The 19,028-nt window shown below is 41.2% G+C and overlaps 3 protein-coding genes across 3 annotated transcripts in view; 2 read left to right on the top strand and 1 right to left on the bottom strand.

Annotated features, from left to right (window-relative positions):
• The window catches only part of ppil2 (peptidylprolyl isomerase (cyclophilin)-like 2), a 35,323-nt gene extending 26,055 nt beyond the window's left edge, over window positions 1-9,268 (bottom strand). The window contains exons 1-8 of the mRNA XM_031570297.2: window positions 9,102-9,268; window positions 8,570-8,619; window positions 8,404-8,449; window positions 8,210-8,272; window positions 7,655-7,706; window positions 3,443-3,494; window positions 3,176-3,267; window positions 1,137-1,226 (exon numbers count right to left, since the gene is read on the bottom strand). Coding sequence (XP_031426157.1) covers window positions 1,137-1,226; window positions 3,176-3,267; window positions 3,443-3,494; window positions 7,655-7,706; window positions 8,210-8,272; window positions 8,404-8,449; window positions 8,570-8,619; window positions 9,102-9,133 — 477 coding nt within the window. The 5' untranslated portion in view covers window positions 9,134-9,268. The remainder of the gene's footprint in view (window positions 1-1,136; window positions 1,227-3,175; window positions 3,268-3,442; window positions 3,495-7,654; window positions 7,707-8,209; window positions 8,273-8,403; window positions 8,450-8,569; window positions 8,620-9,101) is intronic.
• Window positions 9,269-9,669: 401 nt separating this feature from the next.
• LOC105889958 (bri3 binding protein) lies at window positions 9,670-13,749 on the top strand. Its single transcript, XM_012815897.3, has 3 exons — window positions 9,670-10,024; window positions 10,393-10,495; window positions 10,756-13,749. Exons 1-3 carry the CDS (start codon window positions 9,845-9,847, stop codon window positions 11,175-11,177), a joined length of 705 nt encoding a protein of 234 aa, XP_012671351.1. The 5' UTR covers window positions 9,670-9,844; the 3' UTR covers window positions 11,178-13,749.
• A 2,406-nt stretch (window positions 13,750-16,155) lies between these two features.
• aacs (acetoacetyl-CoA synthetase) overlaps window positions 16,156-19,028 on the top strand; it is a 32,948-nt gene continuing 30,075 nt past the window's right edge. Inside the window, exons 1-3 of the mRNA XM_031570298.2 lie at window positions 16,156-16,482; window positions 17,069-17,172; window positions 18,306-18,426. Of these exons, the coding sequence (XP_031426158.1) occupies window positions 16,350-16,482; window positions 17,069-17,172; window positions 18,306-18,426 (358 nt within the window). The 5' untranslated portion in view covers window positions 16,156-16,349. The remainder of the gene's footprint in view (window positions 16,483-17,068; window positions 17,173-18,305; window positions 18,427-19,028) is intronic.

Raw genomic sequence — 19,028 nt, forward strand, 5'->3', positions numbered from 1 at the left:
CTAACTCTTTTTTTTATTATTCAAATCACAGTCATATTATCCATCACTATATGCCTCAAGATTTCACACACAGGCTAAGTGGACACTGTGCCCTGCTTAAGCCCTGGAACAGGAGGCCTGAGTGTCTGTTCCATGCAGAGGGTACGGGGGCAGTGGCAGAGCAATGCCTACTGGGCACCCTTTCAGCTCACATGCCTCTCCTATCACACACACACACACACACACACACACACACACACACACACACACACACACACACACACACACACACACACACACACACACACACACACACACACACACACACACACACACACACACACACACACACACACACACCTTTCATATTTTCCCTCCTTTCGCCCACAAAATCGCATGCCTGGCTCTCTCCCTCCCTCTATCGCTCTACTAGCACCGTCTCTCTCACCCTCTTTCTCTCTCTCTAATTGTCATTTGCCCACCCTCCCACCCTTTCTATAGCCATGACCTCCCAGAGCCAGAACCAGATCCAAATGGGTCAGGACTTGTAACGAGATCACAGCGCTATCTGCCCTCGGAGTCTCACCGCCCACCCACCCCAAATGCCCGGCTTGAGCAGCCCTCCACTTAGCCCCACTGTTATTCAGGGCACTAGGCTACACATTCAGACCGAGATGACTGACACATAGCTCTCAAGCCTTTCCACTCTGGCCATGCTGACCTTGTCTTTTTGGAATGGGAGGAAGGGGTTTGGGGTGGGGGTGGGAGAGGCCATCTATAAGCGAGGCTTATGGGAGAGCAGTTTAAAACAAATGGCAGGCTGAATGGGATTTTGAGATGTGCCCTCGTGATACGCACAACATGATATGCCCTCAAATACACCAAATGTAGCACATGTAACAAAATAACTTTTCTCGCAAAACTTCTAAGAACTGTTATTGTGATCTATGAAGAGCCGACGGTGACCACATGCCATTCCTGCCCTTGCCGTGGTTTTGCAGCACGGAACTCGACTGAGGCATTCAACCATGTGGCGCACACGTGGTAGAAATCTCTTCATCTTTTCCCATCCATCCATTCCTTCCCTCTCTCCCTCCTTTCCCTCCCTCTTTTGTCTCACATGCTCTCACCTCACACTCACACACACACACACACACCTGTAGGGTGATGAGATCCTGGCGTGTAAAGGGCTCGTCAGTCAGCAGATCTCTAAAGCTTTTGGTCTTTATGTTGAGCTGTTCCACAGCCTGCAAAAAAACACACACACACACACACACACACACACACACACACACACACACACACACACACACACACACACACACACACACACACACATTTAGCCTTGCTTGTTGACCTATCCCACATTTTGTTTAGTTTTCTCATCAATCTACACTTCCCACATTTTGTTGTTAGAGGCTCAGAACCTTAAAATGGATTCACTTCATTCTTCTTTTTCTCTCATCAATCTATACACAATACTCCACAATGACGAAGCAAAAACAGTTTTTTTTTGTCGTGAAAGATCCCGTTTCTCGCCATAAGCCTCAGGTCCTCTTGTAGAAATGTAAACCTCAGGACCCAGTCTGAGATCCCGAGCACTCCGGAAAAGGTTTTCACTCAGGATTGCTCTATATTTTTCTGCATCCATCTTTCCCTCTATCCTGACTAGTCTCCCAGTCCGCGTCTGTTACGTTCCGGCCGGCTCGTGACCGAAACAATAACATTTGGAGGCAGATGACAACGGTTTTCTACAAAAGTTACGCGTTTATTCAGTCCATACAATTCATAACTCAAAGGCGACGTGTCTAGGGGTAATACGTCCGACGCTGCATGCCAGCTCGAGAGAGAGCGAGAGACAGGTGTCCACTGGTCTGTTTTATACTCCACACCTCCCCAGGTGTGGATAATCAGTCCATCATGACGCTCGTCATCCCCACTGTTGCCTGCAGGACACACATGGCCACTGCAGGGGCGCAGGGGGTCGTAACAGCGTCACAGAAAAACATCCCCACAGCATGATGCTGCCACCACTGTGTTTGACTGTGAGGATGGTATTAATGAGATAATTCTCAGTGGCTGGTTTCCTCCACACATGTCGTTGGGGAACTGTGGTCAAATCGCTCAGTCTTCATTTCATCCGACCAGAGGATTTTGCTTCTGGTCTAAAAGAGTTGCTTGGCAAACTCCCAGCGGGCTGTCATGTGCCTTTTAGAGAGGAATGGCCTCCGTTTGGCCACTCTACCATAAAGGCCTGATTGGTGGAGTGCTGCACTGATGGTTGTCCTTTTGTAAGGTTCTCCCGTCTCCACAAAGGAACTCTGGATCTCATGCCAATAGATTCAGAGAGGCCATTGGGATCTTGGTTACCTGTCCAAAGTCCTTCGTCCCTGATTACTCAGTTTGGCTGGGCGCCCAGATGTAGGAAGACTGGTTCCAAATCTCTTCCATTTAAGAATGAGGGAGGCTATTGTGCTGTTCTTGTATCCTTCTCCAATATTTTAATGCACATTTTGCCCATTTAAAGTAAATAGAAAAAAACTGGACTGGAAACACTTGAAATTTGCATTTGTTGTAATTGTATCAAGTGTTTCCATTAAAGTTGCCCGGACAACCTAACATTTTGATCCCACAGCTGTTCAAAACTCCTCCCTTGACTAAGTGGGCACCCATTTTTAATTTGCATTACAGAGTCGCTTTTCTTTAGCCGTATTGTCATGAATGCACTTATGGTAGCTTATAGAACGGTGTGTGCCTTTCCTAATTACGTTCAATGAATACAATTAGGCATAGGTGGACCCCAAGGACCCTTGATAGGACTCCATCCCATAGGAAGCTCAATTGCAAGGGTCATAACAAAGGGTCTTAATATTTATGTATAAATATAAATGGGATATTCTGGTGTTTGATTTTTAGTACATTCACAAAACACTCCAAAAGCCTGTCTGAAGTATTTTGTGTAGATTGATGAGGAAAAAAACAAAAAATAAAATATAACAAACACATAATACAATAAACTAACTAAAACATAACAAAATGCGGAAACTATAAAGGGCATAAACTTTCAGCATGCACTGTACATAATCCTATCTACAAGCAGATCCCTCAAATCAAACTTCAATGAATGTTTAATTTAGACAGCTGTGGAATAACCATCCAATACAGTCTTCATGAGTACGTTAAAAGAAGTGTTTACCTCATTAGAGTACACATTGCCTGTGACCTTATTGGTAACGATGTGAGAGTTGTTGTTGAAGATGGTGTAGAGAACAGGGCAGTGATATTTGCCTGGTGGATGAAAGAGGCAGAAACATATTACATTCAGTTAAAAAAAAAAAAAAAAAACACTATGTTAAGAAATGCATTCACTCTTTATCTACCACAGGGTGTGAAATCTGAAAAGTGAAAACAGAAGACTGCTAAGGCAAAGTTGAAAGTCAGTCATGGTGATCAGTGTCTGTACCTTCTTGGTTCTTGGCGAAGTTGAGCTTGATGAGCGACTTTGCCTCGAGTTTCTGTTGAGAAACACATACATATCATATAAATAGCATATAAATAGCTGTGGGAACCGGACAAGTGAGTAATAACATTTGGGGGGAGGAACAAAAACATTAGCAAGTGGACACTGAGTAGCTGTTTTCATGAAGCTCCACAGCTAATTGTTTTTTCAAACGACATTCATTGGCCTCCTCAGAGTCTCGGGAGAGTTGCGCGCGCACAGAGAACCGATTCATACAGAGCACAAATTCCACAGAGGCCTTCCTAAAAGTGACTACATCAACAGCCATCCGATTAGGCCCAGATTAAACTTTTGCAGCCGAGCCGTTATTGAATTACTGTACACAAGAGCACGAAAACTGTGTCAACTGCAACAGCAGGCTCCTCGGTCCCCCTCTCCTCTTCACTGTTCTCTCTTCATTCACTGTATTCTGTGCACATTTGTTTAAATGGGTTTTTACCAGCAGAGCTATAACCGCAACAAAAGCCCTTGGGGTTAAAACCATACTGGCCCAGAGGTGAAGCCTATAAGAATCCCTGTAAATGACTTCATACTCCTGTTGTTTTAAGATAGCACTCATACAATGCAAGGCATCCACAGGGAAGGACACCACCTGCCACTGACTGCCATACCAGCCCCTCTGGCAGCCAGACAGCAAAGAAGGCCGCCCAGAGTAGACCTGACATGCCCTACCCAGGTGCCCCAGGGCAGTGGCATGGCCCTTTTTCCAGGGTCTAGCCTACTCAACTGACTGACTCACTGGCTGAACACATTTGATTGGGCTAGAAATGGGCTCACAAGAAACCCCGCAGCTCCAGACAGACTGGACCTACTCTTTATTGAAAAAAAAAAAGAGAAAAAACCCAGAAAAAAAACCAACAACCCTCAGAGCACACCACAGGGGGGTAGGCTGGGGGGTCTCTGATGCATGGTGTCCATGTACCCCCCCCCACGCCCTCCCCCAGGGGACATGTTTGTCCCCATCTAGCGCGGCTGACACAGATGTGAGGGGAAGCTGGGTCACTGACGGACTGGGCCACTGAGAAGCTTTGAGGGCAGGAGGTATTTGATGCGTTTGACCCACAAACAAGGAAAGTGAGGGGGTCAGACGTGGCTGCATTAAGCCTCTGATCTGATGGTAAACCTTCAGAGTGTACATTTGTTTTTGTACCTCCTGCTCCACATCCAAAAATGGCTCAGGCTCTACTACTAAGCCACAAACACACTACATGTTTACCAGGACAAACCCTGACATGCCTATGCAATGGGCTTCTCTCTCTCTCTCTCTTTCTCTCTTTCTTTTTCTTTCTTTCTCTCTCTCCCTCTCTCTCTCTCTCTCTCCCTCCCTCCCTCTCTGTGTCTCTCTCTCTCATTACTATTTTCATCTTCCTCAGCTAGAGGGACCAGCTAAGTAGACAGACACACATGGTCTCTCTCCAACATTCAACATGTAAATACAACATTGTGCATACCACTGGAAAAGATATGTGCAATAACAAACACCTACAAAAATCCATGAGACAGTCAGATGGCAGACTGGTCCACAAAAACATTGAGCACGACACACACACACACGACTATGAATACACCCTCTGCCAATTAGATTTGTACTGCTCTACAGCTTCAACTGCAGCCACTTGCACATTCCTTTGTTTGGAAAGTGGCGGACGTCCTTCACTGGCCTGGACTGACGCTGTGTCAGAGCTCACGGTTCTGAAGGCGGTCGTGTTTCTGAGCCACGGTTGAATGACGAACACCACACAGGCCCTAGACAAAAGAGCCCTGAGACACTGCCAAACCACTGTCTGAGCTATCCACCACGGAGCTGTTCATGGCCAACACATGAGTGGAGGTGCAGTAGCAAATAAAATGCTCCAAAAGTCCATGCTTGTCCTGAATACTGTAAACTAGGGCAATATGTTAGCTGATTAACACATAACGTGCAGTAGACCGTGGCTCTGTCATTTGTTGCTTTTGTGAGACTGTTCTCTGAGACGTTCACATGGCATTTAAAGAGGTTTCACCCACTTGTACCATAGAAGTCCCTGCACTGGATATTCACACACAGGGTTGACATATCACTTTTAATCCCATATATTAATAAAAAATAAGACTGTAGTAATCTATGCTGAGGGCACATTGAGAATTGTATGTGTATATCGTTACACAACATTGTCAAAGTACAAATAAAAACAGTACTGTTGCCCCTCTTTTGCGCTTCAAATCAGAGCGCATACGTTTACGGTTGACCCATTTCTCAGTATGAATCTAGCGATTGGGAAAAAGGTTCTCCCCTGATTTCTGAGAGACTGACACCACAAAAAAAAAAAAAAAAAAAAAAATCACAGACATGCTTAAATGGATCAGGGTGTTATATAATGTATGCCCTATTCTCCAGATTTCCAGAGGATTTTTGCCATGGTGCCTTATCCCCTCTAGTGGCTTGGGAGATACATTGCAATCTAAGTATTTGTAATGATTCCCTGTTGTACTGAGGCTGTGTATACATCTAAAGTGTTTCTTTGAATAGGGGTGTTGTTTTTTAATTCATAATGTATAAGGGCATATTACTTGATTGATCATAGTCTCGCAAACTCCTAAAAGTGGGCTTGCATGTTCTGTATTTACCTCACTTGATCAGCTAAGTCAGGAATGGTCAGCTAATTCATACGACTTTAAGAAAGGCTCTAAAGTTTCATATAGGTGTGGTTTCAAAAACAAACTAAAAACGTGTTCATTAAAAATTAGTGCTGTCAGTTTAACGCGTTAATTTTTTTATCGCGAGATTAACTCAATTTTTTTATTATTATTATTTTTTTTATTATTATTAATTTTTTTATTTTTTTTAGATTAACGTTCTGTTTGGCCTCGCAAACTGTGTAGTAGGCTAACGTTACGGTTTGAGTGAATGGTGAGCGCGATATGGCGAAATGGATGATGAAAAGCTTCTGAATGGAAAGTTTACTTTTAAAAGATGTGTTGTGCAAAAGAAGCGAGCTTCACTGTTGTCTGAAAATGTCAACAGGCAGCTGGCTGAAAGCAAAGAAGTAGTAGGCTTACCTTTTATTGGTAACCTAACTGTTACGGTTCATTGTTTCCTGAAATAAGAGGCCTGACTGCTATGTTCCCAGCAAAAATTGAAAAAAAGAAGAAAAGAGTCCTTGTTTACCTGAAATGTGCACTTTATAATTTAATTTTGTACCGCCCTGTTTGGCAATGTTGGTTTTCAATAAAATAAAACATTTGCTTAAAGCAAGCCAATCCACTTTTCCATGTTGATAAGGGCATAAAAATAAAAATAAAATGATGGAAAAAATAAATAAACGAAGGGACATTTAGAATAGATACAAATTTGCGATTAATCGCGATTCATTTTGAGTTAACTATGACATAAATGCGATTAATCGCGATTAAATATTTTAATCGTTTGACAGCACTATTAAAAATATTACTCACATTATAATATATTTCAATAACAGCATCAATGCTGTTCTCTGTAATCATACTCTGAGCGGTTGTCAACAATGATACTGGTCAGAGACTGAAGTGTTTGAATGACACAGTTATTATGAATTAATAACAAATGTATTAATAACTACATTTCTGTTAATTGTATAGTGTATTCAGGCACAGCCCAGCTGGAAAATTAGTTTATACATGTTGGCCTAGTCCCTCATGTCATGTCGGTCTGCTTTCTACATGTTTCCTTAGAAGCTAAATGAAGTTCAATTGAAATGCATCCCAAGAATAACATTTAATAGCTTAAAGCAGCTATATGGAGTTCTGTTCCAAAACTAGTAAGCTAACTACCTAAAAGGCATGCAAAAACCTTGCAAACACCACCAACAGCCCAGATGACACTGATAGAAGCTTGCCAACACACTAACTGGTGTATTTTGGCAGTATAGCTGGCAATGTCATGCGTGTGAATGCGTTTCTTCCATTTTTGCAGGGTGTTCGAGCCCGCTACAGAGAACTACATAGGGCATATATTGGATGGCTAGTGGGGAAGACAGGTGTTTATCTGTCCTTCACATATGCTATCAAAATGAATTTGAGGACGGTACCAAAACTAGTTGCCTATATAACCATACCTCAAAAAGTGTCAAATTGTTGCATAGTGTGCCTTTAAGTGATTGACTAAGACGATATCTTAAGAAACATCGTTTGACTTACCTCTCCAGTGGCAGGGTTTGTACCAAACTTCTTTATCCATGGCACTATGCTCCTAACAAAGAGAGAGAATGAAAGAGAATAAAGAGGTTTGGATCCAGCATATCTACTCATCATGATGCAGGCAGGCCAAACACTGACTAGCCTGACTCTAAACTGACTCATATTACAAGGACAAACTGATTATTTGGGCTATGATACTATTTCAACATAGAATCTTATGCCATCATCAGTCTAGATGGATAGATAGATAGATGGATACTTTATAAATTTAGGTCATCCAGTAGCTTATACACATACACACTTATACACCTCACCGACATACATACATAAATCACATATACATACACATAGGGAGAACATATTCACACAGAGTGTTTACAGATACAGGAAAGGGTCTGACCCTATTGTACAGAGTGCAATGATTTTGACAGTGTCGGTGTCCAGGAGGAAAGTGAAAAGTGATCTTGTGCTGCTGGTGTGGATAGTGCAAAAAAATTATAATGTTCTTGTGCTTGTGAGGATGGGTAGGGTAGGGTAGGGTCCATCAATACTCACATTAGGTCAAAAACAACGCCTTCTGTTGTGCACATGGGATATTCAAATGGCTGGAGACACAAACTGTGAATAGACAGAAGAGACATTCATTGCCGTTTTAATACACCTGCCAATTCGAATTTGAAACTGGGAAAGATTGCCCCGTGATTTTATATACTTTAAACGACAACATTCATATATTTAGACACACACACCTGCAGTGGTCAAAGGGGAGCCGTCTGAAGTTGGCCTTCGGTATTACTAAAGAAAAGCAATTCCACACATAATAGTTCATTTTAACAGGCTCATGTGTCAATAGGGCAATATAAAAACAGGGATGTAGCGCTCCTTCACAAAACAAGGTGTCAATAGGGAACATACCGTTTCTTCTCCCTCCATAGAAGTTCGTGTACTCCGAACAGGTGATATACCTAGACAGGACATCCGACAGTTACATCCCCAAAAGATAACTCTTCAATACCTAACTTATCCAACATAATGGTTATTCTTGCAACATAATTCTAAGAGTTTATACAACCAAACTAGCGTAGCTATTATATCCTGTTATGATAACTAACTACGTAGACTAACGATAGCTGCCTAATGTTTGTTAGCCTAACTTAATGCTAGGATGCTGGTTTGCTAAAGTTAGCAAGCTATCCCTAACCATGTTAATGCTCGTTTTAAATTGGCAGCACATTGATTATGAAAAAGAAACACACAGATTATAACGTTATGATATGTATAAACTCTGCTTGAGTACTCCCAAGGAAACCATATGCATCTGATAGTAACTTACCATTAAGTAACGTTTCATTGTAAGAAGCTAGCCAGGCAACGTATTAGCTACCTATCGCTAGCTCACCTATGCCTGACATGTTAGTTCAGACAAGACAAATAAACATTGACTTACATTTTATCTTTTTGATGCTGTCTTTTCCCCATTTTGAGTAAAGGATGGTATAACCAACTACACAGGAAAACGTTCGAGTAGCTTGTGTAAAAATCACAATTAATTTGACCACAGTGGTGTTTCCTGCTGTCCTCAGTACGGTACGTTTAAGAAGACTGTCCGGTGGGAAACATGGTTAAACAAAGCTGTATTATTATTCATTTTTTTGCAAGAAAATTGTAACCGAGATATGTGCATGGTAGTTCTGCGATTTTATATCCAATGATTTTTACAAAGTCATGTTTATGAAAGGTTAGAGATACATCTCTTATTTTCTAAAACAAAAACAAACAAACAAAAAACACAAAACATTCTACCACCACATATTTGTATTAAAATGCAGTAAATGTCAGGATGGAATTTGGTCTGAGGCGATGGCGTGTACTGTTTTATGGTCTAATAGTTTAATCTGTTAATGCAGTGCAAACATCTGTGCCCCATAAAGATGATACAGTCAAACTGAAATGTTTTTTTTTATATATATATATGACTGATGGCGGTTTCGCGGGGATTCCAAGCCATATCCGCTAGGTGGCAGCTCCGAGACAAGGCGGAAGGTTGTGGTCGGTACCTCCCCATTTCTAACAGAACGGCTTCTTCCGGGGACACTTGAGGTTCTATAACGTGCAGTAAATTATTTAAAATCCGGAATTTTATCTGTTCCTAGATATATATTTCGTTAGATAGTATTCTTCCATTCAAACATGAAAGGAGACAAGCGACTTCTTATTGTGTTGGTGCTCTCTGCATTCCTTCTTTGCGCTGAATCAGCCAGGAGCAGGAAAGATTCTAGTAGCCAGAACAGTTTTAGAAGGGCGGCCAATGGGTTTTATCAAACCTTGAGCAGCATTTTTGGAGAGGAGAACATCAGGGGTTTGTATAAGGTTAGTATGGTGTGGTTGTGTGGTATTAACTTTAGTTTAGGCCAAAGTCATATACGATGTCGGTTTTTAGCATGCCTGCTATCAAATAGTCTATGGGGCTAACTGAATGGTGATTGATGCATATGGCAATGTATCTCTCATTGGTGTGTTATTATGACGCAGACGTGTAGTTATTGATCTGTGGTGGCTTCATTTAATTACACATTAAAATGTATTGACTGATTTAATAGCCGTGCCAAACGATACACGGGCCACTCGTATAAATATTGTCCATATGGGTGTCCCGTTCAGATTTCAGTTGGCGTTTGGCACTGTCTGAATACAGCCTCACAATTTAGCTATCGACAATCGTTCTGTTTCTTCTTTAGTTTTTCTCCAAGACCACGGAAAGATTTGTCCATGGAGTCGACGCCTTCTTGGACACACTCTGGAAAGTTTGGACCGATCTGTTGGATGTCATAGGAATTGATGGTATTCTTTTGACTTTGGATTGTACTTTGCAGTATGGGGCCAAAAATGTTATTAAGAAGTATATACTAAACACTGACAGAAACTGTCTTGTTGCAAAGTATTCAGCTGCAGAGGTAAACCTATGCAGCAATGGCCAGACTCAGTGAAGTTGGTCATGGGCTACTGGTTAATGATGCCAAATAATTATGTCTCGCTCTCTCTCTCTCTCTCTCTCTCTCTCTCTCTCTCTCTCTCTCTCTCCACCCCTTCACCCCTTTCAGCATCTAACCTTAGCCATTACTTCAGCCCCACATCTTTGACCAACTCTCCGGCTCGTGCTCTCCTCCTGGTGGCTGCAGTGCTTCTGGCTTACTGGTTCCTATCCTTGTTCCTGGGGGGTTTCTTCTACCTGCTGCACGCCGTCTTCGGCCGTTTCTTCTGGCTGGCCCGCGTGGCTCTGTTTGCACTCTCTTGCCTTTACATCTTGCAGAAGTTTGAGGGGGATCCCGAGCGCGCCGTGCTTCCACTCTGCTTCGTGATGGCCGTCTACTTCATGACTGGGCCAGTGGGGGCGTACTGGCGCAGAGGCGGTGGCGCCAGCACCCTTGAGGAGAAGATTGACCACTTGGACACCCAGATACGTCTCCTAAACATCCGCCTTAGCAGAGTGATTGACAACCTGGAGAGGTCCAGTGAACAGTAGAGACCCATGGGTCAGTGGTGGTGTTTGGGGCGAGGTGAGTATTTAGTTTGAAGTAGCTGTTGGGAATCAAAAATGCAACTATTGAAATTGGAAACCAGGTTCCATGACTTTTATTTGACCGTCACAGTATTGTGTTTTTTAATGAGACAACTATGTTTGAAAAGCCACATTTGGCCAGAATTTCCCCTAAAACCAGTCTAGATATCAGATGAATATCGCCTCGTGTTTCATTTAACTGAAAAGTAAAACTTTAACTTAATGTATCAAGTCTCATCCATAGAAGCAAAACTAAGCCCCAGTTAGCTTAGTAGTGAATACATGGAGTATGTTACTTATTGAGAAGGCTGTCTTAGAACCAAATGTGTTAATGAAGCCATTTTGTTTACCCAGTAGCAATAGGATTGATATAGTGAATATATGTGGACCTTTTTTTTTTGTATACAGCTTACTGTGTGAATGTGTTTTGCAGCACTAGGCGTGCATTTGAATGATTGTGCTTGTGTGATTCTGTGTTTGTGTATGTGGAAGAGCAAAGGGAATGAATGCTATTGTTTTGGCTGCTTTCCCTCGTAAAACCAATCTGTTTTAACTTCTGGATTAGTGTTTAGTGTATGTGAAAACGTAGAATGAAGTGTTGTTAAGACCGTGGTGTGTTAGGCAAATTGGGAATGAAGTAGTGAAGTTGCCCTCTGGACGCCCTACATAGGCACTGAGTTCTCAGGGAGAGAATTTGTAAAAACAACCGTCCCACTGAATTATGTAGAGCAACCAGATAATTTCATGTTGCAGGATCTTGTCAGAATAAGTGTACACACACACACACACACACACACACACACACACACACACACACACACACAGCAGTTTGGAGAACTATGATTCCCTCTAATCTGTTGGTAAATGTTGAGTAATGGCTGATAGTTGTAATGTGATATCAGCATTGGGAACATGTCATTTCTGTTCTATAGTGTGGATGATCCTCTGATTGTTAAAGGGAATCTAATGTCTTTGTCCCATATATTTTCCCTGCATCTTTTTAAAACTGGAAATGGGTCACTGATGTACCTGAAGTTCCTCTCTGTAACTGAGATGTACATATAGTTTTTTGACTTAGATAGATGGTAAGCAGAATAGTTATGTATTTGCTCACCTATTGATATCCTAAATGTCACATTCCTAATGGACAAGTCTGAATTTTTTTTTCAACACCCAGTGATGTTTTAAAAAAAACCTTGACATTTAGTGTGAATCTTGAAATACTTTTTCAGAGGACGTCTGCTGTTCTGAAATATTTTCATTAGTTTGTAGCTGTGCAAGGACCCAGTGGGGAAGAACCACTCTAGACTTCCCTGGGAACTGGGATTCAGATGTGAACGACAGTTGCCAGCATTGGGGACCATGTCTAATTTGCCCCCAAAAGCGTCACTGCATTCCATTGAACTGGGGTTTCATTGGACCCTATACCTATTTTGTCCTTTGTATGTTTGTTTCATGCCCATCACACTCCTACTGTATGCTAACTTGTTTTTTAGCATGTTAACCTATTCTTACTTCACAGCATTGGCCAGATTGTATGTGCATTGCTATGCGCTTTACACAGCTGACCATCGGTCTGACTCAACCGGTATATATCAATAATTCATATAGAAAGTTTATGACTTACATTGTGGTTTTTAATTGGATAGCTTTAGAGTAAAGTTTTTGAAATGCCCTAATAAAGGTATGCAGTTTTGTAAGTTGCCAGTAGAATCTCAGTATAACTTTGCACTGATGTATATAGAGTCCATCATCATTCTGTCTGAATGAGGAGTTCCTGTATAGAAACATGTGATCAAGGCCCATCATCTGTATGATCTTGTTTCAACTGGGTTTTTAAACCTTAGTTGTCTTTTACACTCACAGACTACTATAGTAGAAGATATGTCGTACTGTAGTGCATATAATATCTCTCACTCTGTGCACCAAACCTGTCATGCTACAAACATGCATAAAAATACTATCTGAGTAAAGATGAAGATGTGTGTTTTTCACTTTGGTTAGGAGAAGTAAAATCACTGTAATAATAAGTAAGAATGACATTGCTATTTCTTTTTTCTTTTTTTTTACTGTTGATACCTGTGTCATGGGTCTTTACTGTTGCTTCAGTGTCTCTCCATGGTTAGTTGTAGATGAGATAAAAACTTTTGAAATTACAATGTTTTGCCACTTTGAAAATGTTAATAAATTAAAAAGGGAAGTAAGTGAATATTTACAGATTTATTGAAATATTGCAGTTACTGAACATTTTCATCGGATGCCTATTCATCCTAATTTATTGAGTCATTATGTCAATGAAATCATGTGTGTTTCAGAATCTCAACATGTTTCTTTTACATGTATTGCTAGGGAAAACTGTCTATGATTTATATTGGTGTTAAGATAAGTTCTTTCTCTCATTTTGTGTGAGTCAGTTTTTTTTATGGGGGGGGTACTTTGTTTGTGTGTGTTATTTTTTTCTTTCGTGTTGAAGGCTTATATGCAGCCGAATCAGAGGTCCAACAGTTGATTAAATGAACACATTATTGTATCTTTTCTTCGTCTACATGTTGTATTATTTAGGTAACATAATCCTATTCAAGAGCCTTGACCATTCAACCGCATGCTTCCACAAGTCATTATTTGGTGGCCTGCGTTGTGTTACCTACACAGACACCATACATCATTAGCTTAATTCTTAACTTGTTATTCAAACATGGGTGTGCTGTTAGCAGAAGTAGAAATTGGCTTATTGTGTCATTCGACCCTTGCGAAAACTGTGACTTCTGTCAGAACACCTCTATGGTGTAACCTGTGTGGTAATCAGATGGCAAGCATCTTCATGTAGTCCCTGGCCACCTCCCATTGGACGATAACCTTGAGGTGGTTTGTGTTTGAGTTGGCTCTTGGTATGTGGATTCCACTATGCAGACTGGACTGGACTTGTGATTGGCTCAGCTGATGGATTGGCTCTCTCTTACACCATCACCACAGAGAACCAGGCCTCATGCCAGGTGCCACAAACCCAGATGCTCTCTCCATGACCACAGACAGGCTACTGATGCTCATTATTCAACCCTAAACCAGTGGTGCAAGCCTTCATGATCCAATCCATCTGTGTTGGATCTGTATTGTATGAATTCATTTCAGATTAACACACATCTACCATATCTTACATTTGTTAGTGTTTGAGAACAGAACAAATAATCATGAATGTAAGTACATTTTATGTTAACAGGTGACCTTCCTGAAAATCTTATCTATGAGGGATTTATTAGTTACCTAGCAAGCATTGATCTTTCTAGTTTGCAACTTTGGTCAGGTCACAAGTACATCTCCACCACCAGCCTCCTCAGGGGTGAATGTATCTGATTTCAGCAGACTGATAGGCAGGACACTGCTTTGTTTGCTCTTGAAATTATTGTTCCCATTTTGAAAATATTGGAAAAAAAGAGGGTGTTATTTTTTCACTGTAATATCATGCCCCAAGAGAAATGATTGCCCGAAAGAGATTTTTGAACATTGTGTGATTCATTTTTCTCCTAGGATGTTTCTACACCCAATTCGATGGCAATATCAACTTCTCACAAAGGTTCCCCTGATAATTGTTGACTCAGGCCAGCTATGTGTGTGTGTGTGTGTGTGTGTGTGTTTAGTGTAGAGCAGAGCAGTGGTGGTGTGATTTTCTGTTCTTATAAGGAGGAGGAGTCATACACACACACACAGCTCCTTTCGCCTGCATTCAAACAGGACAAAATGTACATCCACTTAAAGTAATGATGAAATTGCTAACAGCACTGATTATGATGCAAGTGCATGTCATCAAAGGCAATGTTTTCATATGGCCAAGGTCTCAGCAATTAGAAGAGGCTTTCAATGCAATAGATTAATGCAAAATGACATTCAACCGAAATCTAATGTTGAGATTTTCACAGTTTACTTTGCACTGTCCACAAACAACATATTATTATTATTACTATTATTAGTAGTAGTAGTTGTTGTAATTATTTTTGTATTTCAATGTAGCTCATTCTCATTCTTACTTAATTATAAAGCTGACCATATGAGGTTGAATTCTGCAAGAAATGTAAGAAATTGCAGATTCAAACCAAATAGCTAACTGCAACCACATTTTCATTGGTCACCCTTGAAACCGATGTTATTGTCATGAGGGCAATGATTGACATATACATTTTGTAGGAATTGCATGGATATCTTAAACTCATCTTCATTTAGCTGTTGTAGGAGTGCACAAAAGCTTAGAACGGACTAAATCACCTCAAGACGTCTGATTGGGCACACCTCTAAAACGTATTTTTCGGGAATCGATCATCATTGGTCAAGGCTCGCATCAGTAGCGTTGAACGCATGGTCTCAACGAGACCGTCTTTCCCTATTGGATAATTTTGTGGTCTGTCAACATTGCATGTAAGAAGACCCATTCCTCGGCTGATGTGAGACGAGTGTCTAAACAGCCAATCAAGTAGAGTAATACCGGTGGTGTGCCTTTGCCATATATCATTGCGACATGGAGTGAGAATATTCAAAAGGACAAAATAGGGCACTGAACTCATGTCACCTTGAAGAACTCCCTTCAAATTCTTATAGTGACATACAACAACCAGAACGTATTTGCATATCTTATAATAGGCTTCTCACATGCACGTGCTAGTAAGCTTGAAATTTCTCGCTTTTTATATGACAAAATTCTGTTTTGCAAATATTCCTTTTCTTTTCTACACCAGTTGCAGATTTGTTGCATACAGTCATAATATAATGTATATGTGAGAAGCAATTGGAATAAATCTACGAACTCAGACCTAAGTATAACTATTAAAAACAGCCGTTGTATTTTATAATTTATCCTGCTAATATTTCGAAACAAATCTTATCTCAAGGGTCTATTTTGCTAAGCGGAAGATCCAGCAAGTGCTAGGTTTGATAGGAGGGAGGAGTATTTACGACGCGCATGTCATCTGGGGGCGGAGACTGAGGGGCTGTCTAGATTACTCAGTGGCTGCAAGGAAGTGGAACATGACAGTGTGCATGACACTGTAGACTGCCGTCCCGCTGAATACGTCCGTGCTCTCTAGCGTTGTCCCCCTCACCTTACGTTACTAAGGACATTTATTGTGGTCTTGTGCGAAAGCGTTCGCAATGCCTAAAGACATCGACGGGAAGAGCATGGAAATCATGGAGTCGAAGGTGCTGTGGTACCCAGACTCCAAGAAGAACACACAGATGGACCGGTTCAGGTCTCAGGTGAATCAAGATTTCGGACTTAATCTGGGTAAGTGTGTCAGCTACTGATGTTACTGCTGCCGTTGGCCACTAGGTAGCTGATAAGTGTTGGATAGCAGTCATTCATAAACATGACTTGTCTAGTTGACTCGTGTGTAGGCTACATGTAGGATCATCACATAATAAACTTTCCCGTCTCTCTTTTATGATGTAATCCGCGGTCGTGAGGCGCAAGCAGCATTGTTTCAGTAAGAAGCTTTAGGAGCTCACTCTCTCTCAGACGCTTTGTACTTTTTTTTGGTTAACCAGTCAACGAATTTCAAATGGCTATTCTGTCTATCTTTGTATGGAGGAAGTCCTTTATTAGAATGGGCTTCCTCTGAAGTGACCTGTTTGCACCTCTGTTAATATGTTGAGTATCATTCATAGTTTCAGGCTGTGACTAAACTCAAAAACGTGTTCTCTCAAAACATATAGAACGTCTGCAGAATATGTCTGAAATGTACTATAAACGACCAAGCCACATATATATATATATATAATATTTTAAGTAGGCCTAGTTATCCCTTTCATTTAATTCATGCTCCTCAGCACTGATGTTGTTTATGTGATGGTTATGTCTTTTGCATTTGCAGCCAACTATGATGACCTCTATCAGTGGTCCATTCAGAACTACCCAGAGTTCTGGGCAGAGGTCTGGAGGTTTTGTGGGGTGGTCAGCTCAAGGAAGTATGAAGAGGTACAGTCCCTTTCCATTTCTGAAGCAGAAATGCACCCATGTGTAGTATTCAGGATACAGAGAGTGTTCTCATGATATACAGCCAGGGCAGCTATTTGGGAGGGGGTAGGGTGTGAGGGTGGAGTTGGACAATGTATAGGCACCTCCATCCCCCTCCTCTTGCCCTGGGAAGGGACTGAATTGTTCTCTCCGCAGTCATGCATGCAATCACAGTGGAGTCCAACTGAGTTGTTCCAGTGTTATCACAACATGTGCTTTCCCTCCTCCCCTTAGAACTGAAACTGCAAAAATATTAATGGTTGTTATTATTAAATGGGCTGGTGACTGTGAGGCTGTCTCCTCTCACTTAAGGAATGTAAGAGAAGTTTTGTATCTTCCTGCACTGCTGTTGTGGTAAGTGGTGACGTTAAGACAAGTAAATCGAGCCAGACCAGTAGAGTGAAGTTACTATGTAGTGCAGTGTAGCCACTAGGCAATGTCTTTGTGCTGCCGTTGTTATGGACTGATAGTGTTACTTTATGAATTCCAGTGAATGTGTCTAAAAGATAATGTGGTCACACTTGAACAATCAATCTCCACTGAGGTTTATCATTGTAAGGAGTGGTTGTGTGAGTGTTTTTCTATGCAGTGATGGCAATCTGAAGTAGCTCACATAAAGTTGTCTTGTTTACAGTCTGATATTCCTCTATGACAAAGCATATCAGACTGTAAAGTAGATTGCTTTATGGATGGGCTATTTTGCTCTTGCACAATTACAACATCCTCACATACAGTCATGTATGATGTAGGCTAATGTTTGTTCTGCCCCACCTTTGAATGAGCAGGAACTAAGCAGGAAGTTATAGAGAAATGGGCTCTGCACAGGAATTTTACTTGAAATGTTAATATGTAGGCTGCTTTAAATCTTAGCGCAGATGCTGGAGACCATGTAATGGCAGGCCAGATGCCCTTTAGGCTTTCCTTACATTGTTTTCTCTATATTGATATATATGACCTAAGTCTTAGTCAAAGCAAAACAAAACAACTATGTTGTTCTAAGGGCAGGATTGTAATTTGATCATTTTGGACCACATTTTGATTCTTGGATAAATGTTGATAAAATGTCCCCTCTGTGTGCCTGTGCATTTTTCCAGATCATCGACACGTCAAAGAGGATATCTGAGGTGCCTGAGTGGTTTAAAGGCAGCCGACTGAATTACGCAGAAAACCTCCTTAAACACAAGGACCAGGACAAAGTAGCTCTATACGCCATCAGTAAGTTAAGGTTTTCATTTTAGCAAAAGATAACTCCTCATTCAATCATGTTAGTCTAAATTGTGATGGTGTCATATGCCAAAGGGATGCCTTGGTGAAGAGAATCTCTTAAGCCAAAGGAGCTGAAATCAGTGCTCTCTGTACTGGAAGTTTGAGCTGGTTTAAGTTTCTTTACCTCTATTTAATATGGTCTGATTAATTGATGATGTGAATTAACATGGCGTGGGGATGTGCTGTAAAGCAATATACACATAAAATGTCATAATATCTGATACAGGATATGACTTCAGGCCTTTTATCAATATGTTGTATCAGCACTTGTGTTGCAGATGTCCGGTAGTATGTCCTAATGAGTCATCCTGTTTGAACGGTTTACCCTGTTATGATGAGAACATTTTCCACCTGAGGACCAGGCTTACGAGTTCATATTCTTACCTGTTAGATTGCATTGTGTGTTTGCAGGTATCTGGAAAGCCTTCTTAGCTTGACGTCAATGATGCTATCTGTATGGATGATGCCTCTGTTTGCCATGCATGCATGCCAAGGTCCCACTCTTAAAAATAGCAACACAACCCAATCTGTCCATTGTGGCTGACGTTAAA

The sequence above is a fragment of the Clupea harengus genome, chromosome 7, assembly GCF_900700415.2.
Source record: "Clupea harengus chromosome 7, Ch_v2.0.2, whole genome shotgun sequence".
Classification (NCBI taxonomy): domain Eukaryota; kingdom Metazoa; phylum Chordata; class Actinopteri; order Clupeiformes; family Clupeidae; genus Clupea; species Clupea harengus.